Here is a 17852-nt window from a genome sequence, read left to right as displayed (position 1 = left end):
TATTTATAAATACTTAAATAGTTGAAAAATAAATTTAAAATATCAATAATTTGGATATCATCTCGAATATTGTCATATTGAAAATTGTATTGTTTCAAATGATAACCGCAAGGTAGATAAATCCAATCTAGTTCATGAATTTAAAATAAATAAATCACCATTGAGTTCATTGAAATCCTTTCAATGCCTGTCAAATGTCCCCGATAGACATGCGAACGAATGCAATTCTCGCTTATTTTGAAAACAAATTAAACACGCTGCATTTGACAACTGTAACAAATACGCAAAGAGGTGTGAAAAAACTAGCAGCCGCCACAAAAGGAAAAGCAATAGTAACAGCGAAAAAAAAACACACACACACAGCAGCAACTGTGAAATGAAATCACAGAAAATTAGTTGTAATTGAATTGTTGGCTACTTTGCATGCGTTTTGCTCTAATCGCCTTAAAGCACCAAGAGCATGGCCGGAACTTGTTGATAAGTGGCGACCCGAGAGCGACGCGACAGGTGATCAACACATTGACATCGACATCGACTCGACATCGACAGCGACATCGACAGCGACTTCGACATCGACGAGTTCAAGGAACATGGACGAGGCTTGTCTGGTCTGGGGCGGTTCTCTTCTATCACATCGTACTGCTCGTATTGCCGCGATGACAAATAAACAAACAAATATTTGACGTTTTAGTCTAATTAAATTAGCCAGAACGTCGCGGCGGCGTTCTGCCCTCGGGAAATGGTATAAATTTCTGTGTTGCTGCCTCGCCGCAACCGCAAAGCGTGCAAAATTCGCAAGTGGCGCGCGCGGAACTCGGACATTGTATAAAAGTGCGGCAAGCGTAACGCTTCGGTGTATTTACACACTTGGCATATAAATAATAGTTGTGTAAATAATGAAATAATGAAACAATATAGCAAAATAAAATATGCATTTATAAATTGTGAACAAAACTCGGGTGCGCCTTAGCGTATGCAATACAAAAGTTACCAACCACAATAATTTTTAGCACTGAGCCACATGAAATTTCGACGTCCATTGTGTGGCCAAGCTGAACAATTGCACACGTTTTTATGTGCCAGAATGCAAGAAGTAAGTGGCTTAAAAGTCCATGCAACCAAGTGAATTATGTAGCCCCTACATGTGGTAGAGAGAGAGAGAGAGAGAGAGAGCGAAAGAGAAAAAGGAATTAAAAGAGCTGCCAACAAAGCTGCTGCCGGTCATTGTACTCAAGCATTGAATGTGTCTTTAGTTCTGTCTATGAGCGTGTATGTGTATTCGCATCTTGTGGCATTCAGACGACTGCTGCGATTGTGCCGCGTATATCCACTGACTACCAACTAAGCTGTGTGTGTTGTGCCAAAGGTGTCATAGAAGAACTACATTAATTCGACGGCGACAAAATGTTTTTGAGTTCTTTAACTAAGGTATTTTAAATATCGGAATTACCTTCTAATTATGATGTACAATTCTATTACAATACTCATCATTACCTCTAGCTATTTGCTAAGCAAATGCTACAAACTTAATTCTCCCTAATACCATAGTTCCATTGTTGATGACTAATTACTTAACAAGGCAGCTTGACAACCTGTCCTGACAATAAAATTGAACCCTTAGCCGTCCACTTTCAACGACCATAAAACCATATATACATCACCTTTAAGCTTTTATCGGTTGCACTTCCAGATAAATCCAAATTTATAGTCGCATTTTGTGTGTTCAGAAAAAGAAACAAATGAAAAGCTAGTGTGAAATAAAAGTATAACACTTATAGACACCCCTTAGTGAGCGGTGCATATTAAGAGTTAACAATTATTTATAAGGCATATCATGAGCAAATTAATATAAAACTCAAACTCTATAGTTTACTTATAGAATTGCTCTAAATAATTTAATAATTCGAAGATACCATCGACACTTTATTGGCTACAGAGTATTCATAAGTTGTATGAAAAACTCGTAAAAGTCGCACTTATAATTCTATTAACTTGATTAAACAATACAGTTGTTGGCTTTTGTCTGTTGTACACAATGCAAAGCGTCCTCGCTGTTGGTTCATGCGGAAGTTCAGTTTTTTATAAGCTTGCAAAATATGCATATGCATTTTTTTATGAAACTGCAAACTGTGAAAAACGCAAAAGCAAATTCCAGACCCATAAAAAATATATATAAATTCGTCTTTTTTGCTACTGCGTATATTTAAACATTAATTGGCTGCAATTGGAAAAATCAACAAGTAGTTTAATTGATAGAAATTTGGGATATATTATATACATATTTATTCAAAATGTGTGTGTTTTAAAGTCTGAAATAATAGAAATGATATATTTTAAGATAATGAACAAAACACTCTAATAATATCAAACACTATCGATGAGCGCTTAATACATTATTATTCAATTAATAAACAAACAATCAATCAGCTGAAATGAAATTACAAAAGCTAAAGGAAAATATCTGTGAATAGATTGAAAGTGCAAAAAGCAAAAATGAAAAAATTTGTAAACAAAAGCAAATTCATGTATTTCAAGATTTTACAAATTCGCTTATTAGTTTTTGTACGCTGGTGAATGCAAAAAGCATTGTGAAAACATACCTGAATATAACAATGAATATATAATACTCGAGTTTGTTATTTCAAATTAAAGAAAATGTAGAATTAAACAAAAAATACAGCCATGGATAGTGATTGTCAAATTACATTTTATATAAAATCAAAATAATATTTTTAATAACTAAAAAATATAAAAATATTATATTTTCGGTTGATTGTGAACAATGAAAATCATGAACACTTTGCAGAAACGACAAAATATTCATGAAATAATAACTTAATGTACTTGCAGCTTAAAGTTGAGGGAAATTAATACGTATAATGTTTTTGCGCTCAAAAGAGCTAAAGTGCAAAAGGAATGGATGAAATAAAAATAAATTAAAATTATAAACAGCTTAAGGGACAACTTTGAACAGACGCTAACCACAAAACCCCAAAAACCATAAACCAAGACAAAAACCAAACTGAACACATGCGAGTGTTATGCTAGAAGCGGCAATAACAACAAAAGAGCAGTTACAACAACAAAGACTCGTATGAAGAGCATCAACAAAGCATAATAGTGTCCAACAAAAAAGGCGAATTACTTCAAAGTAGCATTCACAGGGGCTTAGAGTTTTGAGTTTCTGGTTTAGCTTTCGAGTCCATATACTCATATCTGAGTGAATGTGTGTGTGTGTGTGAATGCATGTGGCAGTGTGTGTGTGTGTGTGTGTGGCCTAAGCTGGCACGTTGACAAGCAGCTGCAAAAAGAAGTTGCAATAAATGAACTGTAGTGTTAAGCGAGCTTTAAAACTTTGCCGACAACACAGACACAGACACACACGAAATTACAAGTAGCTTTTTGTTAAGTGAATTGCACACTCACACTTACAGACATAGAGGACACACAACTACACTCAGAAAATAATAAACATGGGTCGCAAGAAAAGGCAGCCAATGGGCGTAAGTACTGAACACAAGTTGATAAACTACACTCATACGAAAGTAGATACAAGCTACAAGCCATAAGATACAAGATACAAGTATCTGCCAGTTTTGCATTTGCACCAAATTGAAAATAACGCATACGCTGCGATGCGATGCGATGCGTTGCGTTGCGTTGAATTAGCTGCTTATACTACAGACAATTGGCTTAAACACTCCAAGAGGCACATTTCATTTCCATGCCATTTAAGTGTTGCTGATAAAGCAACCGCTCAGCCAGCCAAGCATCCAACACTTTGCACTTAATTTTCCCCTATATGTTTATGTTTATTTTCTTATTTTGTTGTTGTTGTTGTTTTTTTTTTTTATTTATTTGTTAACCACCTGCGTGTATTTGCACAAACTGACACTCGTTTTTTTTTTGTGTTCCTCAATGAACGTGTCGTGGCACAGTTGCCGCCTGGTGGCACCAATGCCGCTGGTGGTGTTCCTAAAACTGTGGGCGGCTGTTGTGTGCCGCTGGGATTACCTCAACCATTGCTGCTCGAGGAGAAGAAATTTCTGCTGGCTGTGGAGCGTGGCGATATACCGAATGTGCGCAGGTGAGTCCTATGCCAGCCATGACGTTGTGTTTTCGTTTTTTGCCTGCCAAATTTGCGCCTTTTTTTATACTTTAAATGGTGCGTCAAGGGACACGCAGGTGTCGATGGCCCGTAACCGTATCCGTATCCGTGTCCGTATGCATATTCGTATCCCTCTTCTGCGATACGAGTATGTGTGTTGTTGTTTGTTGCCCGCTCAGGAAACGCATAAATCCCATCAACACGCTTACGGTGCTCGGCGTGAGTGTTTGCTTTGGGTGGTTTCAATTATTTGCATAGCCGTCAGAATGGGTGTCTTAGGGATGAGGATTGTGGAGACGGACGAACGGACGAACGGACGGATGGGCGGGGATATTTTATATGCCGCTTAATAAGCAATATGCGGCAACGAGTTCCTTTCGCAAGTTTAACGCCATTTTCAAGCACATTTTAATAAATTTACAATTAATGTAACATGAATTTTTGATTACATTTGGAAGTTGAGCAAAATACTTACATAATATTCATTCGAAATTCGTAGACTACCTAAAAAGTTATTGCAATCAATTTGCTGGCTTAATATAAATTTACAAATAATTCTAAAGTACTTAAAATTGTAAATAAGCCGAATTAAATTACAGCTTTATATCTAAATAATCACAGATTTTCTTAAGCCAAGATTGAAAACACTTATTTTTTTTTTTTTTAGATTTTTATTATTGAAATACAAAATTACATTCTTTAGATTTAAGAAGCGAAATTAACTTATTCGTAATTCTTTTCTTACGTCTCGAATTGAACATCATTTTAATCTACAACCTCGAACCAAGTTAAGGTGATAATTGAGATACGAGCAAAAAAGCTTGTTAGTTGGAATTTAATTGTACAGGTTTTGATTGATATATGAATTTATATACCTCGTCTAACCAACTATTTTGATCATACATTTATTTGTAGCTTCAAGAGGTGTACTAGATGTTATTCAAAATAAAACAATCTGTTTTTAACAATCATCAATTGTATTGAACATTTAATAGTATTCTTAATTGTCTGCGTACGAGTAGTATTACATTTGAAAATCTGTCTTTGACACTCTTGGAAAATGTGAAAGCAGTAAAAAGTGTAAAAATAATTAAGCCTCTGAGGGGGAAACACCCAGATAATTCTGTACAGGGGCTTCACTTCTGTGTCTCTGTAGATGTGTACTCGCTGCTTTTGCTGTTGCCTAATTGATAGTTTGTGTTTCTTTAGATTTTTAAATTGATGAAACGATAGGGATTATAGCTTTTCATCTCATCCAATGTGTAACGATAATGCGGCTTTATTGGTTCTTCTTCTGAACCAAACGAGTCTTCTTCCTCCTCCTCGCGTCGCACACGAATGCCCTTTAAATGGCAGGCACGCCGATAAAGCTCTTCCTCGCGATCCTTGTAGAACTGCCAGGAGATGCGGCTATATGCCGGCATCCGATTGTATCCGGCGCCTGCAGCATGCGGGGCCCCAAACCAATTGCCACTACCCAGCTTGACTGTTTGAGTTTCTTTAAGGAAAATACATATACATATATGTATATAAGTGGAATCTGCTTAAAAAAGCCCACTTACCCTTGTTCTTTTGTGCTAGTTTGATGACCAAGCCTTGATCTTTAGTAGCGTCCATATTTTAAAGTTTTGGAAATGATTTACGAATAATTTTATTGCCAAATGGGTAGTTTTATTCGGCGTTATCTTCAATATATATTTGTTCTTTTTATTAGAATTTTTTACAACAATTTATGTTGACGAACAATTGTAAAATGATGTGTTCACTTCTTGTTGTCAGCCAACTAAAATGATTTTATGACAGCGTCAGTCAAAAGGCGACTTGATGTCACTCAGTGTCACATTGAAGAAGAAGTGTTGCAAAATGCGCTTAAGCTCTTTACTTGCTCAACACTAGTTCTATATTTTAAATCTTGAATTTCAGTTAAATATTATTTTCCTTCAATTAAATTATTTATGTAATTTTTGTATTCGATTGATTGGGAAACTTTTTTTTCGGGTTCCGCTCCCCAAAACGCATCTAATTAAAAACTTCGAACAGAAGTTTTCATTGAAAGCGAATAAAAGAAAAGCAAAAGTTCAATAATTTGATGAATTTTCCTTTAATTACATTGCCAAGCCTAGTTCAACAAAGTGTGTGTGTGTGTGTGTGTGTGTGTGTGTATGTGTGTGGGTGTTTTTCAGAATACTGCAAAAGGCGTTGCGACAGCAGCACATCAATATCAATTGCATGGATCCATTGGGTCGACGTGCTCTCACTGTGGCCATTGACAACGAGAATCTGGAGATGGTCGAACTGTTGGTTATCATGGGCGTCGAGACAAAGGATGCCCTACTGCATGCCATCAATGCGGAGTTTGTCGAGGCCGTTGAGCTGCTTCTCGAACACGAGGAACTCATCTTCAAGGAGGGCGAGCCCTACGTAAGTAATTCCCACCAACATCCCCAACTATTTGTACTTATGTTGCACTCAGCTAATTTGTGGCACACATCGAGTGGTTGGACTTTAAGCACATCTCCAGCTTCATAGCTTCAGCTTCAGCCTCGACTGAAGCTAACACGATTTTAATCAGTTTTGTGTGGCCTCGTTAGGCACGTACATGACAGACGCTCGAGTGATTGGGAGTGTGCGATAAGCGGACAACGCTTCCGTCTTCCCAATTTTATACCCTATTCCATATAAGGCTTTCTATTGAGGTCGATAAACAAAAACAATACCCTTTATAAATCGGAATTAATAATATCACATCAGATAATAAAAATAATTAATTTAATTCTTCAGTGTTGACTCAACTTCATTACCTCGTGTATTGTTTTCAGTGCTTACCTTAGTTATTAAATAAAACAAAAGGAATAAGAATGAAGCTTCATTTACTTAATTCTGAACAGGAATACTTTAGGGTATTCCTTCTATGCGCTTTGCTGTTGCCTTCTTAAGGCAAATAAAGTTGTATGAGCTGGTGCCAATGGCACCTCCGGTTGCTGTCTCATATTTATGCACACGAGCACGCTTCATTAGGCAGCCATTGGACTCAATTGAAGCGTGAAAATTACAATTGTAACGCATATGCAATAAAACGCTTAACGCTCGACAAAAATAGCATCTAGACATAGTGCGAATAGAGCCAACCAAGTAGTTGATAGTCTATACGATACACTTGACTTAACCTTAACTTGATCCTATGCACAGAGTTGGCAGACTGTGGACATAAACACAGCCATGTTTGCACCGGACGTAACGCCGCTAATGCTGGCTGCGCACAAGAACAACTTTGAGATACTGCGCATTCTTCTCGACCGAGGTGCCGCAGTGCCTGTGCCACACGATATACGGTAAGTTCAAGAAGATGACTTTAATCTGGAACGTATTTTTTTAGCTAAAGGGAAATGTATGTAATAACATTAACTGCCAAGATGATACTGCCGTGCTCATCTTTCTGTTCGTCTGCGGGTTGAATCCCTAGATCTCAAAGACAATAAAATAAAGAGCTACAATTTTTTTTTTAACAATACTTCTTATTGTCTATCAAATCGAAAAAAAATTAATGAAAGGCGTAATGTTAAAACTTCAGACTCAATTTATAGTATACCTTCATGCCAAATATACATAGCTTTTGGTTTATTTGAGTATTATGGGTATATTAATTCGGTATATTTAATCGAAATTATCGTTTTCACATCGTTTTTGTATGTAACAGGTAGAAGGAGGCATCTCCGACCCTATGAAGTATATATATTCTTGATCAGCGTCAACAGCCGAGACGATATAGCCATGTCTGTCTGTCCGTCTGTGTGTCTGTCCGTCTGTCCGAATGAAACACTGGATCTCAGGGACTATAAGAGATAGAGCTATAATTTTTTGACAGCATTTGTTATGTTTGCACGCAGATCAAGTTTGTTTCAAATTTTTGATACGCCCACTTCCGCTCCCGCAAATCAAAAAAATCGAATAACGAGTGTAATTTTAAAGATAGAGCTACGATTTTTGGTATATACAATAATTACTGTAGTAGCTATGATTTGTAAAAATTGTGGAAGTTATTAAAGAAATACTTTTGTATGGGCAAAAACGCCTACTTACTAGGGGTCTGAGTTGCTTTGGCCGACAATCTGGTACATTGTGCCGTTTATGGTATATTTTGAATGGTGTACTATATCTATATACCAAACATACCATTTGGTATATTTTTAGTATTTTGTTTTTAGTATTTTCAGTATATTTTGAAAATGATACCGCAATATTTTGCCTTTATTAAAAATGGGTAGCGGGTATCTCACAGTCGAGCACACTCGACTGTAACTTTCTTACTTGTTTTATCTAGAGCAAAGTGTAACATTAACTGCCGAGACGATACCGCCGTGCTCATCTTTCTGTTAATCTGCCTAAATGTTCGTCTGCGGGATGAACACCTAGATCTCAAAGACAATAAAATATATATAAATATATTGGCAATACTTGTTACTGTCTATCAAATCGAAAACAAAATAAATGGAAAGCGTAATGTTAAAACTTCAGACTCAATTTATAGTATAAGTACCTTCATGCCAAATATACATAGCTTTTGGTTTATTTGAGTATTATGGGTATATTAATTCAGATTATTTAAGCGAAATTATCGTTTTCGCATCGTTTTTATTTGATAACTTATTGCTTATCCATCTCAGCTGCGGTTGCGAAGAATGCGTGCGTCTTATGGCGGAGGATTCACTGCGCCATTCTCTCTCGCGCGTTAATATTTATCGAGCATTATGCAGTCCCTCGCTCATTTGCCTCACCTCTAACGATCCCATTCTTACGGCGTTCCAATTGTCATGGGATTTGCGCAATCTGGCACTCACCGAACAGGAATGCAAGTCAGAGTACATGGAATTGAGGCGACAATGCCAGAAGTTTGCATGCTCCCTGTTGGATCAAACGCGCTCCTCCAATGAGCTGGCCATCATCTTGAACTACGATCCAACAATATCGACCTATGAGCCAGGGGATCGCATGAGTTTGACACGTCTTGTTCAGGCCATATCATACAAGCAAAAGACGGTAAGTTGGCAGATATTCTACAAATTTAATTTTGTTTATAAACACAACTGAATCTCGGTGAACGAAATCAACTGAAATCAAGAAAACAGACTATAGAGGGGAAAAATGAAAGGGGCATTCTTAAACCTTAGATAACATTATTATCCTCTACACCAATTGAATAAGTAGTTGCAAAACAATATTATTATTTCAAGTTACTTTGTGATCTCAAAGATAAATCATCATACAAATATTACGTGTACGTAACTGGTATTTCCACAAGGTACTGAGGTAAGCATTCGCCTACGTTTAGTAAAAATAAGGAAAAGCGACCCATTAAGCTTGGTTGAGTGTAAGTGAAACGCGTTAACAAGTATTTTATTATTAATAAAGAAATACCGGTAAAATTGCTTTCACTTTTGCGGAATTGTTGAGCAATATAAAACAATGAATCAGAGAATTCTTCATTTCGTTTGTGTTCTGACTTCGTTTTCACTGTTGTGTTTCAGTTTGTGGCCCACTCGAATATTCAACAATTGCTGTCATCGATTTGGTATGAAGGACTGCCAGGATTCCGGCGGAAAGGCATCGTGGACAGATTCATTTGCATAGCTCAGGTGGCGCTGATGTTTCCACTCTACTGTTTCATCTACATGTTTGCGCCAAATTGTCGGACGGGCCAATTGATGCGAAAACCATTTATGAAATTCCTCATACATGCCTCTTCCTATGTGTTCTTTTTGTGTAAGTAGAGGGAGAGAACTGTGCAGACTGTGTGGACTAACAGCAAACAGTTTAAGTTAGAATAACAACTCGCAAAGATGCAGTGTCCTCTCTGCCTCTGTCTATGTGTATGTGTCCTGTTATGAGTTCATATCCTTTGCGTTTACATTGCAGTTATCCTCATATTGGTCTCCCAGCGTGCGGATGATGATTTTGTTCGCCTGTTGGGCACAGACAGCATGAAGGCTGAGCTGGTGGAGCAGGAGCAGCGTCAGCGTGGCCAGACGCCAAGCAAACTGGAGCTGCTCGTCGTCCTCTATGTCATTGGGTTCATGTGGGAGGAGGTGCAGGAGATATTTGCTGTTGGGCTGCGAAGTTACTTGCGTAACATGTGGAACTTTATCGATTTTTTGCGCAACAGTCTCTACGTGAGTGTCATGTGTTTGCGGTAAGTTCAGGTTCAGCTGCAAACAGCGCAATCACTCGCTTGCATCTCACTTTCTCTCCTCCCACCTCCCGCCTCCCATCCTCTTTCCGCTCGGCAGTGCATTTGCCTACATACAGCAGGCAACGGAAATAGCCAGGGATCCACAGATGGCCTACATACCGCGAGAGAAGTGGAACGACTTTGACCCCCAGCTCATTGCCGAGGGCCTCTTTGCGGCGGCGAATGTCTTCTCTGCCCTCAAGCTGGTGCATTTGTTCAGCATTAATCCGCATCTGGGTCCATTACAAATCTCTCTTGGCCGCATGGTCATTGACATTGTCAAATTCTTCTTTATCTATACGTTGGTGCTCTTTGCCTTTGCCTGCGGTCTCAACCAGCTCCTCTGGTATTTTGCGGCGCTCGAGAAGAGCAAATGCTATTCCCTGGCCGGAGGTGAGGCGGATTGGGCTGGCCACGGTGATTCCTGCATGAAATGGCGACGCTTTGGCAAGTAAGTCCAATCATCCAACTAATTATCGAAGTCAGTCTGTCTGTATTCAGTTTGCTTGTAGTTTATTTGAGTCCTCACAATCGCTGTTTTGGGCCAGCTTTGGCATGATTGACCTGGAGGACTTTGAGCTGACCGGCATCAAGTCGTATACTCGTTTTTGGGGCTTACTCATGTTTGGCTCGTACAGCGTCATCAATGTGATTGTTTTGCTGAATCTTCTGATAGCCATGATGTCCAATTCCTATGCCATGATTGATGTAAGTCATTTACTCATTGGTAGCCCACACACAAGTAAATGATTTTTGGCTTTTGTCAATTACCAGGAGCACTCGGATACCGAGTGGAAGTTTGCCAGAACTAAACTCTGGATGAGTTTCTTTGAGGATAGCTCAACCCTGCCACCGCCTTTCAATGTGCTGCCGTCGGTCAAGTGGGTGATTCGAATGTTCCGAAAGTCTAGCAAATCCATTGATCGACAGCGCTCTAAGGTAAGTTAAATCATCGGTCTATTGCTCATATTAAAACTTTATTTTTATCTCGTGTTCAACAGAAACGGCAGGAGCAGGAGCAGTACAACAAATATGACAACATTATGCGCTCCCTAGTCTGGCGCTATGTGGCTGCCATGCACCGTAAGTTTGAGCACAATCCCGTCACCGAGGACGACATCAATGAGGTGAAGAGCGAGATCAGCACAATGCGCTATGAGATGCTTGAAATCTTTGAAAACAGTGGCTTGGATGTGTCCTCAGCCAACAAGAAGGAGAAACGTAAGCTGTGGAACGTGAGTTTAAAAATGGTTTTTCATCCAAATATATTTTCGGTAGATCCTCGACCAAGACGCATGAAAGTTTGGGAGCGACGTTTAATGAAGGGCTTCCAGGTGGCACCAGTACAAACCAGCAGTGAAACGGATCTCTTGAGCAATGTTAATGGAGATGGAGAAATGCACGAAGTCAAAGTGGAAGCGATTCCCTCAAAGCCGGCGAAGGAAACCGCTCGCGAACGTTTCCAGCGTGTGGCACGAACTGTTCTGCTGCAGTCGAGCACCCACAAGTGGAATATGGTGCTGCAGGGGGCAATGCCCAACTCACAGATTGGGCGCAGCACCAAAACCCAGCGCAAGAGTCTCCAGAATCTGGGCAAAGCAATTGAAGAAGCCAAGAAGTATGTAAAGCTTTTGAATTAGACAAGACCGACTATATTATTATTTATCATTTTTGAAAAAAATACTGCAGCTGTTAAGTTTTACTTGGTTTGGTTGATAATGTGGTATATTTTGTTATCCATGGTATATTTTTAATGCAGTATACCGAATACAGCTTTGTATTTTTTTTTAGTATTTTAGGTATATTTACATGATCTATTTTAACGATAATATCGCCATTTCAATGTTTTGCTTTTATTACAAATTGATACTAGATATTAAATAGATTGTAGCTTTTTTACTTGTTTTTTTTTTGTTTAGGTAAAAGTATCATATGTCGATTTCAGTGCAGAGATTTTATCGTTGAAATAGACTACATTAATATACCAAAAATACCGAAATATACAGAAATCTATTTTTGATATATTAACATAATACTTTTTATATTTAAAATATACGATAGACCAAGCAAAACAATTAAGACCCGAAAGCTGCAGCTGAATTTTTCCATATGATATAAATTATGAACTTTTATGTTTTTTTCTTATCTAATATCAATGAAATCACTCTAACATTAATGCGCTTGCAATTTCTATACTTTTAGGCTTATATTACTGAATCCCGGTTGTGCCTCGGGCCGTGAGTCGCCCATACGGATTGAGTTTGAGGACGAGAAGACCAGCACGCTGCTGGATCTGCTCAATCAGATCAGCGAGGAAATCAACGTTTGTGAGAAGCCCCGCAACAAAACGCATTGGCGTCCACCATTGAAGTCGATGCCTGGCCGCGCCATGGCGGCCAACAACGAATGGTCCCGATCGAACACTGCCCCCGAGTTGCAGCTGGCCAGGAAGTTGACGCCGGCGCCAAGGCCCGCAAATAGTCGCACACGCGAGCTTCCACTATGCCCCAGCAAACTGGTCACGGCGGCTGCAACATCCATCAGAAAGACGGCGCCGGTCGCGCCCCAACCACCAGCCATAGCTTACAACTCGAATAAGAAAACCACAACGACACCATTTTCCGTAGAGCTGGCGTTGGCCAGACGCCAAGGCGCCGTTAACGCTTCGCATGGCATGCCGAGCGGCAATTCAAATGCTTTCGATATACATGTTGTGGATCTGGACGAGAGAAACCAAAGTGGCCAGCCCTTGGATAAGGATAACATATCAGATGTTAGCTCCATTCTTAGCATGAGTCCCAAGCGGCCAAATCATTAAATGCGCTTCTGGCGTGGACTCTTGTGATAAGCCTTAACAGGTTTTGCCTTACTTATTGTACTTCCACTCATCGTGTTGCCATTGGCTAAAGTGCGTATTCTTGCAAATACCTATTATGCATGGAAATACAATAAAATTATACATCAACAAATTGAACTCGAAATTGTTTTTTTCTGCCTATATTCATTTAATACTGTTATTATTTATTCACACGTAATTCCCAGACACAGAATGAATACTTCAAAATTGATTGGATAATTGACTTTTCAATTTGTCAAGACTTATGTCAGATACTCTTACAAAAAGGAATTTAAATAGCTAAGCAAAATATGTAATTTAATATGGTGGATAATTCTCTGGTAAATCTCGCGTGCTAAGAGCTTTACAGTGACAAAAAAAAACATAAACTAAAAAAATTTTAAAAATAAGTGAAGGTTATTCTTAAAGCTTTGGCTTAGCACTATTTTTAGAGCTAAGATTGATTTTAGGAACTTGTTATCAGAACAGAAAACAAAACAGAAAAAAAATTCCAAAACCATTCTTAGCTCTAATTAAAGTACTAATCTAGAGCTATAAAAATAACCTTTTCTTATTTTTCAAATTGTTTCAGAATATCCCTTAGAGAATTACCTATATTTATTTGCGAGAATAAAGCTAAATTTTAATAAAACTAGAAAAATGATTTTTAAATCTTTAACATTGCTGAGCATAACAATTTTGTTTATCACCTTAATAGAAGTGAATTGAAGTGTCAATGATAAAAATCGACTTTGTGTAATATTACACATTATATATTAAGTACGTCGTTTCCCTAAGAAAGAAAATCACATCTTATTTTTTAAATCATGAAGTCATCTATATAATCTCCAAGTGATTAGTCAGTGGGTTCATATTGATCAGATTGTAACTACTCTGTAGATTCGGAAGTAATTCAAAGTATAATTCGTCAGGATTATAAAAGGATTTTGCAATCCGCTTTGTTATTTGCAATCAATTTTAGAGTTAGCTAACTTTTCTATGACTTTCCGAGCAATTGTAACACATTCAATGGATAACATAATGTATCAAATTGAATTTCTCAGTTAATATACTCTCTTCGGGCACAATACTTGTGGCTAATAGGCCTAGAAATATAGCCATTTACATAGAGTCAAAATATCGCGTGGTGAGGAGACCTGGGGGGAAGTTGTAGACGACAGAGGAAACGCATGTCGAGCATGGTGACCCTTCCGGCTGGTTGGTTTTATGCGTCTGCCAGCTGGAGACGCAAACGTGCGTAAATTCTTAAGCTGGAAGCATTAAAAGCAATAAAGACACAAACATAAACAAGTCGCCATCGACGTTTGTTAGCTAAACGCTGTTCTTAGCGGGAGCCTGCCATGTCCTCGGGCTATTGGCGAATAAAGTTCAAGTAAAAAGAAAATTACAAATTCAATTTGATATCATATCAATTGATTTTGTGATACATCTTCTTTGTATGTGTGTCGTTGTCGCTGTCGTTGTTGCCGCTGACAAGTTGCTGATGTCTTAGCTTCGGTTGGATTTGGGTTTCGTTTGGCTTTCTTCTTCTCGCTTTTTTGTTGGCCCCATCCTCGAGAGGTTCCATGGGATTTGCTGCGCCTGGCATTTGATTTTGATGACGCGTGGCACTTTTGAAATTTATGCGCTACTCTAAACATACTTTGTATGCGCCCAATGCGACGGAGAACATGATGAACGGCTCCATGAAGCCGTGCTACGTGTGTGTACTCACTCTACTAGTATGGCTGAAATTTGAGGCTTTTAGCTGATTCGGACTGTCATAAGAGGATAAGCAAAGGTATTTTGAGCACGCACCACAAAAACAGGAAGGCAACAACCAACAACAACAAAAAAAAGGTATATTCTTAGTATAAATTGAGACGAAAATGAACCCAGCATATAATAAGTATGTTAATATGATTTGATTACTCGCAATAGATAACAACGAGAATTTGGTAATGAGCTTTAAACAGAATCAAAGATTAAAGAGAACTCTCTAAGCAATTTTGAGGGGCTATTTTGGCTGTCGTCAAATCGCGTGACAAATCTTGCTGTCAGCTCGCAGCTTCAATGCGAATCGGCTAGGCAGACAGAAGGCCCATAAATACTTGTGTATACTACACAAAGTGTCATAAACTATTAGCACCACTGTCGGCTTGCCAGAACAGAACACTGTGTCCTCAACAGTTGCCACATGCGGCAGTAACACAGCATGACACTTATTGCCAGACATCACAGGGGAGAGAGGACAGAGGCTGAGCGAGATGTCTGGTATGCCAAGCACGTCGTTGAAACATCTATCAAATTTCCCCAATATAATAATGATGTTAGCGCTGTTAGCTGTTAACTGTTAGCATAGAAAAGTGTAGACAGGAATTTGCAAAAATTCGATTTATTTACATTTTCCATTTGCCATTTAGGAGTAGAGAGTAGACAACAGGATTACCAGATAAATTTACATTATGCGTGTTGTCTGTTTACTATTTAGTGTTAGTTAATATTACGTTTATCATACACATGGTTAAGCATTTTAATTTTATTTGGTTTACGGCTCTAGAATAAACTCTAATAGGAGTGTCCTTCATATACATATACGGCAAGGAGTCGAATCAATCGCTGGCCAACTTCAGTCGCACCGCAATCCGTTTGCATTTCCACATCAGCTGCGTCTCCAGTATGCTAAAGGACATGGCCACAAGGACGAGGCCGAGCAACAGATAGGCACAGCATGCGTACAGCTGAAGTTCAGGGCCATTAAAGCTGCGAGACGGCACGAAATCACCATAGCCAATTGTCGAAAGTGTGACAAAGCAAAAGTAGGCGCCATCCACAAGTGACCAGTTCTCCCAGAGGGCAAATACAACTGTGCCCACACAGATGTAGCACATCAGAAGGAGCAGCACCAGACTGATGGGCACCTGACGCTGTAACTCATACTCATCGTCCTCATCATCCAGCTCGTGATGGTCGAGACACTCCTGTGAGTCAGCCACGCTGCTTCTGCTTCTACTGTGCTTCAGCTTCTTCAGCACAAACTGCTCGCTGCCGTGCTGCATATACTCTTCATCGTCCGAAGTCTCCGTGTTGGCTGTGGCATCGTACAGCTCCGTGGCGTGCTTCTGGCATCGACGAGTCAGCAGCATTGTCTTGCGGTTGAGCGGCTGGAGAGTGTGGCGATGAAATGAGGCAGCCGTCGCATTAAGCAGACCGCGTGCCGGATTACTGGCCCCAGATCCAGAGTTCGACTTCTCGGCCAGAGGCAGCTCGTGGGGCAGACTTAATGGGCTGCAACCGGAGCTGGCTATCAATGGGACACGCGAGGGCGTGCCATGTGGGCAGTTGCTGTTAAAGATACAAGAAAAGCGAGAAGAAGAGTTGTGGAATCGTTTAATAAATATTTACACAGTGGTTGCCCATAAAACTGAATCAATTAAATATATATAAGAAGCCAGTCCCCAAACCCCAAAACCTCAAAGCAAACAGCCACAAGCCGTAAAAAAAAAAGAGCAATACCCAGGCACGTGTGCCTGCGGCACTGGCCAATCAATAAGACATCAAAATGGTATGTGCTCGTCATGCATGACGTATGCGTTATGTTATTGCGTATACGTTGGTCGTCTGGCTTTTGTTTCCACTAGACAGCAACTTAGCTGGGAAATACGACTAAGAATGATAGCTGTGAGACAAATAACTTAAACGATGATGAGAAGGTGATTGCCATTGGGAGTTAATGCTTTAATTTTCAGCATAAAGTCAGCTTTGATATGCTTGCCTTTTTTTCAATATTTATACTTTGAAATTTGAACTTTCGGCCCTTCGATCTAAATTATGGCAACTGACATGCCCGATGAGAAATTTCTATGGAACGTTTTTCAGAGTGTCGATAAGGACAAAAGTGGTTATATTTCAGCTAACGAGCTTCAAGAGGCTCTCTCCAATGGTACTTGGTCAGCTTTCAATTCAGAGACAATTCGATTGATCATCGGAATGTTTGATCGAGAAAATAGAGGAAGTGTTTCATTTCGTGATTTTGGAGCTTTATGGAAATACATAACTGAGTGGCGAAATTGTTTTTGTACTTTTGATAAAAACAATTCTGGCAATATTGACAATAATGAACTGAAATCGGCCCTTTCGGCATTTGGTTATCGCCTGTCTGATCAATTAATTCAAATATTACTGCACAAATTCGATCGATTTGGGCAAGGAAATATTCTTTTCGATGACTTCATACAATGTTGTATTGTTCTGCAGACATTGACTTCTGCGTTCAAGTTTTACGATACCGATATGAAAGGCATCATCACAATTGACTACGAACAGTTCTTAAGAATGGTATTTTCTTTAAAAATATAACTAAAAATTATAATATTATTATAATTATAATAATAATTATATATTAAACATTGAAAAATCTATTTATATTGATGGTTTTCGCATTGAAGTTATAACTTAAAATTTATACAAAAAATTATATACACTGCACTCCAATATGTACTAATAAAAATTGTATTTTCACTAAAGATATAACTCAAAAATAATAAGAAATAAATAAAATTAAAATAATCAAGTTATACCCTCAAGAAATTTGGTAAAGGACGGTATTTCCACTAGAGATATAACTCAAATTTGAAATATATATTAAATGAACCAATTGTAAATTACAAAATTTATTTATA

General features: G+C 38.7%; 4 protein-coding genes across 8 annotated transcripts in view; 2 read left to right on the top strand and 2 right to left on the bottom strand.

Annotated features, from left to right (window-relative positions):
• Nucleotides 1-778: 778 nt before the first annotated feature.
• Nucleotides 779-13308, top strand: LOC132791679 (transient-receptor-potential-like protein). 2 transcript variants are annotated; one of them, XM_060800706.1, is made up of 14 exons: nt 779-1093; nt 3435-3503; nt 3939-4087; nt 6292-6529; nt 7298-7440; nt 8773-9145; nt 9634-9868; nt 10022-10295; nt 10393-10785; nt 10847-11042; nt 11109-11273; nt 11336-11555; nt 11613-11952; nt 12537-13308. In XM_060800706.1, the coding sequence occupies exons 2-14, from the start codon at nt 3474-3476 to the stop codon at nt 13150-13152; spliced, it is 3372 nt and encodes a 1123-aa protein (XP_060656689.1). In that variant the 5' UTR covers nt 779-1093; nt 3435-3473; the 3' UTR covers nt 13153-13308. The 2 variants fall into 2 exon arrangements, with proteins under 2 accessions (XP_060656689.1, XP_060656690.1); XM_060800707.1 differs by lacking the exon at nt 3435-3503 and having other exon boundaries at nt 779-1428.
• LOC132789930 (uncharacterized) lies at nt 5067-5873 on the bottom strand. Its single transcript, XM_060798276.1, has 2 exons — nt 5671-5873; nt 5067-5606 (listed from the first exon to the last, which is right to left on the bottom strand). Exons 1-2 carry the CDS (start codon nt 5723-5725, stop codon nt 5314-5316), a joined length of 348 nt encoding a protein of 115 aa, XP_060654259.1. The 5' UTR covers nt 5726-5873; the 3' UTR covers nt 5067-5313.
• A 2248-nt stretch (nt 13309-15556) lies between the features above and the next one.
• LOC132789828 (ataxin-2 homolog) overlaps nt 15557-17852 on the bottom strand; it is a 48221-nt gene continuing 45925 nt past the window's right edge. For all 4 annotated transcript variants that reach the window (XM_060798112.1, XM_060798114.1, XM_060798115.1 and 1 more), the window contains one exon: nt 15557-16515. In XM_060798112.1, the coding sequence (XP_060654095.1) occupies nt 15783-16515 (733 nt within the window). In that variant the 3' untranslated portion in view covers nt 15557-15782. The remainder of the gene's footprint in view (nt 16516-17852) is intronic.
• Nucleotides 16938-17591, top strand: LOC132789831 (programmed cell death protein 6-like). Its single transcript, XM_060798121.1, has one exon. The coding sequence runs from the start codon at nt 17002-17004 to the stop codon at nt 17527-17529; it is 528 nt and encodes a 175-aa protein (XP_060654104.1). The 5' UTR covers nt 16938-17001; the 3' UTR covers nt 17530-17591.

Source organism: Drosophila nasuta, chromosome 3, assembly GCF_023558535.2.
Source record: "Drosophila nasuta strain 15112-1781.00 chromosome 3, ASM2355853v1, whole genome shotgun sequence".
Classification (NCBI taxonomy): domain Eukaryota; kingdom Metazoa; phylum Arthropoda; class Insecta; order Diptera; family Drosophilidae; genus Drosophila; species Drosophila nasuta.
The sequence above is the reverse complement of the archived record's forward strand: the minus strand, read 5'-3'. Positions and strand labels throughout refer to the sequence as shown.